The sequence below is a fragment of the Talpa occidentalis genome, unplaced genomic scaffold (assembly GCF_014898055.3).
Source record: "Talpa occidentalis isolate TD23 unplaced genomic scaffold, MPIMG_talOcc4v2.1, whole genome shotgun sequence".
In the NCBI taxonomy this organism is placed as follows: domain Eukaryota; kingdom Metazoa; phylum Chordata; class Mammalia; order Eulipotyphla; family Talpidae; genus Talpa; species Talpa occidentalis.
Window position 1 is genome coordinate 151,072,106 of NW_026555331.1, and position 12,308 is coordinate 151,084,413.

Sequence of the window (12,308 nt, forward strand, 5' to 3'; positions counted from 1 at the left end):
CTGAGGGCAGCAGCAGGGAGACAGGAGAGGTCTGCTGTGCCACGTGGGCCAGCTCCCTGGCCAGGGATCGAACCAGGCCACAGCAATGATAGCCTGAGATTTGACCAATAGGCCACCAGGGAAGCCCTCAGTTCTCTCCTTTTATAATAGAGAATAACTCCAGCGATGCAACACAGTGTCCCTTCTTACCGTGTGTCTTCAGCCTATCACCTCTGTTTTCTTTTCCAGGATTATGATAATAAATAAAAAAGTAAAAACATTATTTAAAGTTTAGATATGAAGCAAACTTTTATACAAAAGTTATTTCTGAATATTCTTCGTGTCATGCAATGTTTATTCTAGAGGAATTAAAGACTTATATGTTAAAAAATTAATTCTAGAAGAAAATTTAGGACCCTGAATGGACTTGCTTTTGGGGTGACATCTAACCAAGGTAGGCAACGTGGGGCACAATTATCCAAAGCTTGTGTTTGGTAAATGCTCTTTATATAATGTCATTGTATAAATAATCAATTGGCAAATAATGTCTGCAGCAGTTATGATAGATACCAATAGCTCAAATAAAAAGAAACTACCAAAAATGCAAAAAATGGTGAAATGACAGAATTGATAGATGAGGACATCCACATGGCCAGGAACCTTACAGAAAAAAGTCAACACCCTGGAAGCAAAAGAAATTCAAATTAACTGGCAATAAACTACCACTTTACATCCATTAAAGTGGCAAAAAATTAAGAATGATAACACCTGCTATCGCTGGGAATAAGTGAAACGCACACCTTCATCCATTTCTCATAAAAATGGAAATTGTTACACATTTTCAGAAAGCAATCTAGAAATATCTATTCCAATAAAATATACAAGCCCACTTTCCAAGGTGACAGTTTGACTTTCATCAGACCTAGGAACCTTAGTCTTTGTGGCATTTCTCTGTACTACACACACACACACACACACACACACACACACACACCCAGACTGAGAGAGAATGTGCTTTATGACTATGTTGATATAAAGATGAAAAAAGATAAATATAATCCACACTGGATTTATTATCATCATATTCATTTTTCCTTCTAATTTGAGAAGACATTAAGATGAACGCATTTGCTGGACCTGAGCTGTAAGTATGATGCCTTCTGTGGCTAATGACGTGTCCTAATTCTTCACCCGGAAATCTGCCTGAAAAGCAGGGAGCTTCGTGATGCTTACTGCAGTGTGGTGGTGTGTTCCAGCAAAATCTGGAACAGATTGAAGACCTTCAGCAAGCCATCCCCAAGATCCCATGTTAGCAAAATAATCAAAGCCAATGAAGAACGTGTCTTTGGACATGTGTTGTGCGTGTCGGTTATTACAGCTGAGCAAACCTCTCTGAAATGCACTGAGTTGAGACAACAGCAGTTTCTCTGTCTCCAGTTCAGATGGGTGAGCCTCAGGGAGAGGTGCTGCTGGACTATGGTCTCGCTGCCTCACCTGGGGAGTCACTCATGGAGGTGCCAGTAAACAGCAGTTCAGCTGGGATTCGATGGTCTGTGGGGCCTGGCTTGCAAGGCTGATGGTTAATCCTCTCAACTGGTCACTGTCTCCAGCAAGCTTGCCCAGACTTCTTCTGGGGTAGCAGAAGTGTCCTCAAGAGCTAAAGAAGACAAGTCCAAGCACCAACAACTTCTCCAGCTAAGCTTGTATCACTCGTGCTGATGTCACTGTAACCAACACAAGACCAGCGAGGAGACGCCCAGTCAGTGTGGAAGGATTTCACAAGAGCATGGATGGAGGGAGAGAGGCGAGGCCTGTGGGGCCATCCCTTGAACTTCTACCGCTGTGTGTAAAGGGATGTTTATGCACAGATGATCACGTTGCTATGGTAAATATCAGCTACAAAGGGAAAAAATGAAGTTGATTTTATCAGGACCGAATTAAGTTGCATGTAACTTAATGACTTATATGACCCATTCATTCATTAAAAACATAGGTCCCAGGAATAAGACTAATTATAATAAAGTAAAAATCAAAATCAACAAACAACTATAAACCAGAGACACACTGGGGTCGGGGGGAGTGAGTAGGATCAAAACAAGGGGGGTGGGAATTGTATGGGGACTATAACCAAGATGAAGATGCATACTTTGTGCAAAAATGAAAAATGATGTAAAAACCTGCATCTGACATGCTGAGCCTGGCACACATGACAGGCAGCCTTGCAGGGAAGTGTTTATTTAATTATCGTGACACCATCCTTGGTGGATTGAAAAAATGTAGATTACACATTTGCGTGATAGTTTCATAGCCTGGGTTCCTCTGGAAGCAAAGTCTGAGATACAGGTTTTCTTGCATTCGGGACACAAACAGGTGTCCTCATGCAGACTGCCGTCCGGGGAGGGGTGCTCCATCTCGTGGAATTTGGTTGAGATTTGTGAAATGCAAGGCAAACTCTGTGCCCAAGGGTACAAAAGGGTGAAATACACTGCTAAGGGGAGCAGCAAGAGAGACAAGAGAGGTCTGCTGCACCATGTGGGGCAGCTCCCTGGCCGGGGATCGAACTCAGGCCACAGGGGTGATACCACTGATACTTAACCTCTAGCCAACAGGGATGCCCTAATCTCTATCTTTCTAAAGAAAGCCCTGAGGAGATGCAAAGGCTATGTCATCCTTAAGTCTTCTTTATCTGGCATCCTTGTGGCCATAGTAAGGCTGGGAAAGGCTGGCAGATTCCACACAAGCTATTTCAGATGCTAGACTATGCAGATGACTTTGGTTTCTTGTCTGCCAGAGCTGGCAGGGGTATTCCAAGAACATTTTACAGTATATTGACATTATGACCTAATGCCTTGAGATACTTTTAAAAGGGTTCTATGCCTATAATCCTCACATCTCAAAAGGAGTTGAAGAAAGTCATTGTTGGGGATGTCCTTTATCTCAAATTTGAAGTTAATACTAATGTCTTGTTGATGTTTCACTTTTATCCAAGTGATATCAACTTTACTCATTAATGGGTATTCTCTATTTTCTCCCAGGATTATCTATATTTAGATCTTAATTTAACTTTGAAGGAAGAGCTCTGAAATCCCTAGTATTTTAATCACTATACCAGTACTTAAATAGCAGACAAGATTTTAAAAACGCTGAACAAAATTCTCAGGCTATTATGGGTTTATTTTTTAAAGGAATCATATTAAGATCTCTGAGTAGTTGGCCAGAATGAAACTGGAATATCATCCCATCACAGTCCGCATTCCTTAGATGAGAAATTCATACTCAGAAAAGCTAAGTGATAAACAGTCCAGGTTATGTGGATGATAAGTTCCATGGAGTGAAGGTCAAGGAATACCAAGAATAGATGTTGACAACACCAAGGAGTGTGGCAGCTTGTAATAGAGAGATAAAGCTCTGTAATTTTGAGACTAGCTTTGCAAAGGGACAGATCATTGTTTTCTTTGTCTTGAAGCCAATACAAAGAATGGAGGGACTTGGGAAGGCTCAAACAAAAGGCCAAAATGGGACAGGTGTAGGGAAGAGAGAAAGTAGAAATTATGAAATAAGTGTAGACATCAAATTTAATTATTATGTATGCATATAAACAAATTAGATAAATGAAGATTTTCCTCCAATTTCCGAAAAGAAGGTTTTTTGAAGGACTTGTCAGGCAAGAGAACTATGAGCTATTGTTTTATTAACAGAAAATCAGCGCTTTGTCTTTCTTTTTTCCTCAATTACGCCTTCCCCTTGAGACTTGAACAGGTAAAAGAACCCATTACAGGACAATAATGAATAACATCTCTACAGAAATTACATTCATGAAAAGATCATGACATAATATTAGCATGCAGAATATCTGTTTTTAAGCCCACACTCTGATTTACTGCGTGCCAATAATGAGACAGTGTTTCCTAGGGGAGATGATGTGGTTTACTCAGGGCATTCATTCAAGCTTGAAAAACCCAAGGGGACAGAGAACATAGGAGGTTAATATTCAAGTGTTAATGAGGACTTAGGTATTGTGAAGCTTACATTGTACTAATTAAAAATAATTGCATGGTCCTGGAACTAGGGAGCTTTCACAGAGGAAGGTCTCAAGGCCGATGCTGCTTCTCTGGATTCCCAGCTTGGCTGTGTGCAAACCTCAGTAGTTATCTTTACAGGAATAATTAGATTCTGGGAAAACTACTTTCTCCAGCCAAATGTACTGGCGCCTGATTAAGAACAGAAAGTCAGTGTTATAGTTTCAAATGAGAAATGTCTCTTTCCAACATAGCAACTTACTTTGGATAGAGGGAGTAAGAGCTGGGCATGAAAGGGGATCAGGTTGAAGGCCCAAGAGACCTTTCTGCTCTGAACACCACCAACCCAAATATGCCCCAGGCCCCTTCCGAGGAAAGAGCTACTGCTGTGGTTTTTCTTGTATAGCCATGTCTTCCATTAAAGGACATGCTTCTTAATTCCAGGAGGGCGTGTCCAGAGAGCCTGTGTTCCTTCTCAGCATCTGGTCCTTAGACCAAGTCTGCAGCTGGTGTGGTCACCTCTGCTGCAGTGCAGGCGCCGGGGCCTCCTGAACTACCCTTACTCAAGACGCCGCGTGACAGCCTTCGTGACCAAATGAGCTGGGAAGTTATTTTATGCTTCTTTCCAGTCTTTATGTCAAATCATTACAAGTGAACTTTTCCCTTTCTGTGCAATCAGGAAGAGATTATGATAGTCCAAAAATAGCCTTCACTCGCAACTTCCTCTTTGACTCGAGATTAATTTTCTAACGCATTTCATCCTTGGCCACGTCTAGTGATCCGTGTGCTCTGGAAGGTAATAGCAGGAAGCGGGCTCGCCTCGTGCTTAAATGTCTCTCAAGCATGAGGTGTAGGAAGGGGTGAGGAGCACCTCCCTGGGCTTGTCAGCATGCAGGGTTCCGCCCCCCGCCCAGGGCGCCCAAAGAAAGAGCTTGCCCTGATGGGCCAAGGGCAACTGTTTTATCAAAGATGTTTCTCAAGATAAAGCAGGGGACAGGGCAGAGAGCAGAGCGCTCCCCCATATCACCCGTAGGGATGGTGGAGAGACCCAGCGGGAGGGGAGGCCAGTCTGCCCCCCCAGCCCAGCTCTGTGCTGGTTTCCTGAGCTTCTGGAATGAAATACCAGACTTTGCACAAATGCATGTCCTCGCAGTTTTGAGCTGGAAATTCAAAATCAAGGTCTCAGCAAGGTGGCTCCTTCTGAGGGCTGTGAAGGGGGTTCTGTCCCATCCTTCTCTGCTTGTTTCTGAAGGTCTCAGCCAGCCTATGTGCACAGGTGAGGCTCTCCCCGAGTTCTGTGTTGTCTCCCCTACCTAGTTGTCTGTCTGTGTCCAAAATATCAATAGTTTAACTAATAGGAGGAACATAGGGAAGGGATCAGAGAAACAAAAGACAAAGCCAGCAGGCAAACAATAAATTGGAGACAGTCATGGCCATGGCGGGGATAGGAGAAATCAAACATTGTACAAAAATGAACAATGATGTAAAAATATATAAATAAATAAATAAATTTAAAAAAGAAAAGAAAACTCAAACAATACCAAAAAAAAAAAATTCAGAAAGAAATATCCCAATTCTATAAAACTTCCCAAAAACGTAAGATGAGGAAATACTTAACCAAGACATTTTATGAGGCCAGTTATTCTGATACTAATAAAGCCTTTGCAAGAGCAGAAAAAAATAATAAATTTTCAATATGCTCAATGCTTTTCAGTTTACAAAGTGTATGATTCCATTTAATCTTCACAGTAACCTCGGGAAGCAGGTAGTATTGCTTTTATTTCGTAGTTGAGATAAGTAAAAGTTAAGGAGAATTTCCAGATAGTAAACAACAAAGACGAGATTTGAATGAAACTCTCATAATTATTCGGTTATAAAACTAATGCAGTTTTACTCTATCCCAGCCAACCTTGCCATTTTCCTCAGTGCCGTTATCCCAGGGATGCATTTTGCAAGTATATCTTTAAAGCTAACATAATTCGTGTACAGTATAAAATATTGTACATGCAGAAAACTATGAAAAGTTTCAAATTATCTGTCATCTTACTGCTCCATGACAGAACTGTAACTATACTTCTTTTCAAATATTTTCCTGGGTGTCCCTCCAAGATGAATTTATTGAACATTGTATTTTTATTTAGAGTTTTTTATCCCATTCTGATTTTGTTATTTTGAGTGAAGTGAGATGGCATCTAATCTTATTCTATTTAAACTTTATTCTGTCTCCTTTCAGCGATCCACTTACATTGAAAGGTAGAGGATTCATCCACCCGTGTGGGTGAGGGATTTGTTGGCTGGTTGGCTGGTTTAGGATGAAAGTCTTGTTTCTCAAAGTGCAGCAGGACCAGCCACAGCAGCTCTTGAGAGCTCGTTAGAATGGCAGGTCTGTACTGAGCCATAGTCTTGGGGGTGAAGCCCAGGAGCCTGTGGTAACAAGCTCTAAGCTCTCCAGGTGATTCTCACACATGCCAGAATTTGGGCTGAAATACTTGGTTTTGCATTTGTGTCCATGAGGCAAAAGCAGTTAGTAGGCCTGTCAGCTTGTCACCAGCTAGAGACACGCAGAGTCACTGTCACACTTGGAAGAAAACGAACAGAACTTCTTCTTTACCCAGATGGCCCTCATCACACGCCTTCGTCACCCATGACTAGTTAACTACTTGGCTTCAGGTCACGCTCCCTCTGTAAATGGCCAGTGTCCTTCCTTAGACATACAGCAGGTACCTGGACTCAGTACCATCCTCCTGTCACTCTTTCGCACGCTTCTCCTGATTAGCCAACTGATCTTCTATCAAAGTCAAACAGGAGGGAAAATAGGTCCATTTTAATTATAGTTCTGACAGATTTTCTTAAACATCTACCATATCGGTTAAATGGAGCAGCAAACAAAGCCACATTTTCTAGAGCCTTCCCTGTGAGGGAAGGACATGTTCACATATAAAATTCAGTCAGCAGTCAACCACGTCCTACGTCGATGAGGACCAAGGATTATAGTAACAGGCTGAGCGATGACTATGAGGAAGACAGGCTAACTAGGAGAGTCTCCCTCGTTGCAGAATGTGAATGGATGCTGAGTAGTGATTATTAATAATAAAAGTTCCCCCCCCATTAAATGTTTACCACAGACCAGACTCTGTGTTAAGGGATTGACATGGATTATTTTCCTCCGTTCTCATAGCACCATTGTAATATGCCTAGGATAGGTCTCGAGACAAAGGTGAATGAGCCTGGAACATCGCCAGCGTATAACCTAGTACTCTGTGGAGTCAGGATTGGAACCCAAACCTGTTGGAGTATAAAGCCAGATTCTTACACGTCTGCTGCGAGAGTGAACTCTGACTGAGAAGTGGTGTAGATTAAGAAAGAGGCTTATCGTATTATTGCAGATAAAGGCAAGCTCAGAAAGGGCCAGCATGCAGGAAACTAGCCCGTGTGGGATTTGCCTGAGCCGAGCACAGGCAAGTCACTAAAGCCAAGAAAGGTCTGTTAGGATGGCGGACGGTCTTGCGTGAGTGATGGTGATCTGGGATGAGATATCACCGATTCTGAAGAACCATTAACATTTTTTGAAATAATGAAGGTTATGTTTTAGGAATAGCTAACATTGGCTAAAATGCATCATTTCACGAAAAGTAATGAGATATTTGGGTAGGAAAACAAATTAATTATATCATTATAGACAAGATGCCAAATAACCAAGCTGGCCAAGGTATCAGCAGGGAAAAGAGAACGATTAGTTATCACATAGAGGGACGGGAGGTGAGCGATCTCATGGAAAGTTGTCCCTAGGGGATCCCTGGAAAACTTTAGGTTTGGAACATAACAGTCTGGGTGATTTTGAGTTATACCCAAAAAATGGTAATAGGCCATCAAAAATTAATCTTTTTAATTCATTTACCTTTTAAAAATTTATTTATTAAAAATTAATTGTTCGTTTTCAGAGAGTATGAATTTAAGGTATTTTGACTCCTTTTCTTCCTACCTATACCTGTGATCTCCGTGACCTGTGGGTGTGGGCGCGTGAAGCAGCCCCAGCCACTTTGTCCTTTCTCACGTGGCCTGGTCCCTCCTCACAGTCTCTGTGGCTCTGCTCTTCTTTCAACTGACCTGTGGGCAACGGCAGCCTGAATGCTCTCATTACCTTCCCAATCACCTCCCTGAGACCTGCTGTTTTACTGCCAGGAGTTTTGCTTCTAGCACCTTCCTCAAATGATGGAATCTTCCTGTTTAAAGTTTAAAAACACTTCCCCATGGCCTTTCGCTGTAATATTTTACTTGATATAAGATTCAAAATTAGAACACCCATAGTTTATTCCACTCTCGGGAGACTGAAATGGGGCATTTTCATAACTACGCCGGGACTTGAGCTTGGATTCTGCTTAACGTGCTGGTCACATCCTCTTCCGGGAACCTTCATGCATGAGCAATACCAAGATAATTAGTGAGCAGACCCTGCTGCCTGGATCCTTCTCCGGGTTGTTTACAGCTGTTATTTGTGGTCTAATCCACTGGCCAACATCATAGGTACTCAATAAATACCTGCAGAAGGTAGGAAGTGTGCTGTTGTTGAAAAGGATAGGAATGTAAGTTCTAGCATGCATGAGAGAGGAAGCCATGGAGGCACAGAGAATGGGAAAGAAGGAAGAAAATGGAGCCCCTACCGCCTGACCTGCTGCTTATCAATCGAACAAGACTGCAGGTGCCGGCGTGGGGTCAAGTTCAAGTCGCCAAAGGCCCCACTACCTGCCATCACATAGATTTTCTCCAGAAACATTCTTTCATTTTGTAAAGAACACTTTCACATTCATCACAGATGTCAGTGTGGATCTGATTAAAAAGTCTTCTCAATAGTATTTTAGAAGTTCTATTACTAAGGACCGATATAATGTCCACTTTGTACTCCTGAAAACCGGTACAGTTTCAGTAAGGAAAGAAAAGGTGCCCGAAGCCTGGGAATAAGAAGGAAAACAATGGAAAAGGACCAATTAATTTCATTCCGCGGATGTCAGCTTTCTGTACAAACTAGATGATGTAGTTAAAGGAACTGCATAGATAGACTGGATCGGGAACATTCCTTTTTCCTGAAATAAAAGATTAGAAGCCATGTGCTGTTTGAGGGAAATTTGTACTATTGATGCCCCAAAAAAGGGGTGTGTGTGTGTGTGTGTGTGTGTGAGAGAGAGAGAGAGAGAGAGAGAGAGAGAGAGAGAGAGAGAGAGACAGAAAAACAGATAGGCAAAAATTTCTCAGATCTTTTAGTTAATAGCTCAACAAATCAGCCACGCATCCAATATTTACGACCTTTCAAAATATGTTGCTAACAGTAAGGAGATGATACCTTTAAATAACTGTAGATTATTTTTTTCTTTCCTTTTTTTAAATTGTGTTCTTTTTTATGGAGGAAATGTTGGTTCCCGACACTGTCCATGGGTTAGGGACATAGGTCCACATCTCTTCAGACACAGTATTTTTTTTAATATTTTATTTTATATAATTCTTGCATCATTTTTCATTTTGGCACAATGTATGCATTTTCATTTTGGTTATATTCCCATACAATTGCACCCCCCTTATTTTGACCCTAGTCCTTCCTCTCCCTGCCCCCCCACCCCACGGTTGTATGTCTCTGGTTTATAGTTGCTTGTTGATTTTGATTTTTACTTTGTATTAATTAGTCTTTTTCCTGGTCCCTTATTTAGGTTTTCTAAATTCCTGCTGTGAGTGAGACCATCCAGTATTTTTCTTTTTCTTTCTGGCTTATTTCGCTGAGCATGATCCCTTCTAGCTCCATCCATGTTGCTGCAAACTGCATGTGTTTATCTTTTTGATTGCTGAGTAATATTCCATGGTGTATATGGACCACATCTTCTTGATCCAGTCATCTATTTTTGGGCATTTGGGTTGTTTCCAAAGCTTACCTATTGTAAATAGTGCTGCTATAAACAGACAGAGTATTTTTAATGATCATAATCTGCATAGAAACAAACATTATGTTCATTTAACAAGGTAGTGATTGTTTCAGACATTTCCCCAGTTGTCAAAGTATAGCGGGAACTTGCTGTTGTCTTATGAGTTCAGAAATGCTTGTAGAGTAAGAAGCAAAGGATGAATTTCAATGTAGAGAAAAAGAATTTCTGGCCTCATAAGAGGATGAGCTGTTAACAGCAGCACTAAACACCACGTGTCCGGGGTGTTTCCCGGGCACCTTCTGACCTGTGCTTGCTCACGTGGGCTCTTTCCTTGCAGCTATCTACGAGCCGTCCTGCGAAGCCTACAAGCACCTCGGCCAGACGTCCAATTACTACTGGATAGATCCCGACGGCAGCGGGCCCCTGGGGCCTCTGAAAGTCTACTGCAACATGACAGGTAACTGCGCCGCGCTGTGTTCACAGGGATGGCTGGTCGCTGTGCTGAGCACGCACAGCAGCTCTAGGCGTGTTTCTCTGGGCTGTGTTGTTGTCACAACGTGCTGTAAGGTGACTCTTGTGGATTTGTTAGGTTAGAGAGTGACATGTAGTTCTAAAGCAATAAAACCTGAATCAGTATTTTTAAATTCTACCTTCTGACCTGAATAATTGATCATCAGGATTTGTCATGTGCAACGAGGGGCTTGGGGGGCACCAACAAGTGACATTGAAAGGGCACCAGGAAGCCGCCCCCGAGGCCCTCAGCATGGGTGCACCTGGCATCGCTCGCTGCTCACTGTTCCACGCTGCCCACGTAAGAGGAAGCCGTGGCCCTCCCCGCCGTCCTCGGTCCCCAGGATTCCAGAGGAGCCTTTGTTAGCACTGGGGCCCCACATGGCAATAGCAGAATGTACTTGCAGTTTTCATGAAATTTATCTGGAATGTTCCACTTGGGAATAAAACATACTTTTTTTCCACTTCCTCATTCAGTGTCAAGGCAGGGTATGACATGAAGTGGCGGGTTCTCCTAACTTCCTGCAGTAATATTTAAGTACAGGCCTCCACGCTTTCTATCAGACAGTCACTTCTCAACCTCCCGGAGGAGAAAAGTGGGAAACGTGGGTATTTACTGGCCTCAGGAGAGCCCAGCTATAGACGTGGACTCCAGAGGCTTATGAGGTGCAGATCATGACAAGATGCTATTGATGGCGATGACTGTTAACCAGGTCTCAGGTTCTGTGATCCCATGATCAATCCATAGGCCAGGATTGATTCTCTACTCAGACTCCCTGGGTTTATATCCTGGCTTCACTCATCACCAGATGTGTAATCTTAACTACTTTCTATCAACTTTATCAAACTCGGTAAGCCTCGGAATCGTTACATGTAAAGTGGTCAATAAGGAAACCTAGCTCACAGCATTGTTAGACGACTAAAGATGATCTGTATATCCTCTTGGCATATTTTCTGACTCATAGTAAACTTTCAGAAAAGGTTACCAGGAATAAGGTGTTGTTATTTTTAACTAGAAGGTTAGAGAGTTAAAAAACTCACACATCAATCAAACAAGATTCAAGTTCAACTCCATTAGAAGCCACTGGTTCTTCCATCTGGCTCTACTTGCGAATCCTTTATGGAGCTTTGACTTTCTTTCCTTCCTATACAAACTGGTTGGCCCCAGCCCTGGAGCCTTTGATTTAATAGGTGCGAAGTGGAAACAGGGTTGTGCAAATTGGGCAGAGAACCTTCCCCCGGGCTGTGGCGAGGTCAGGGAGCCAAGGAGGCACAGACTGGAAAGGGGGCTGGTGAGGACGTGAGTGCAGAAAGGGTGCAGAGAAGACAGTGAAGTGGGAGCTCTCGCCCCATGCTAACAAATGTAAGCGCACCCCAGAGAGGGTCCCTGTTACCGGGTAGCTTGACCTTAGAGTCCACTAATGGCTGGACTTGTCACTGGCTTCCCCTCTTCTTAATCTTACTCATCTACAGTACAGTCTGCAAGAGCTTGACTTAATTACGAGCTATAAAAATTACATAAATAAATAATACAATGAGAGTGAACTATTTCACCTCAAGGGAAATCAGTACATCCTGACTTGGCTTGGACAAATAAGGATTTGCTTTATTTTCCTACGTATCTAAAACAAGAATTAGAGAACAAAATGAAACCACAATATGTACATTCTTCCTACAGAGAACACACACAGTGTACTTCCAGGAGAGCTTCCCTCTCTCTAAGTTGGAGGCTTTGCTTGGAAACACAGCGCCTGTCTTCACCAGTTCCTGCCTTCAGGGGGTACGACCTAGCACACCCCAGTACTTGACATGTGGTCTGAGTGGGGAGGAAGACGTACAACTTCCTGAAGTCACAATTTTTGTTTGTCTTTTATTCAAGATAGTTATGAGT

General features: G+C 42.5%; 1 protein-coding gene across 1 annotated transcript in view; it reads left to right on the top strand.

Annotated features, from left to right (window-relative positions):
- The window catches only part of CNTNAP2 (contactin associated protein 2), a 1,162,155-nt gene that overhangs the window by 498,032 nt on the left and 651,815 nt on the right, over positions 1-12,308 (top strand). Inside the window, exon 12 of the mRNA XM_037515219.2 lies at positions 10,245-10,364. Coding sequence (XP_037371116.2) covers positions 10,245-10,364 — 120 coding nt within the window. The remainder of the gene's footprint in view (positions 1-10,244; positions 10,365-12,308) is intronic.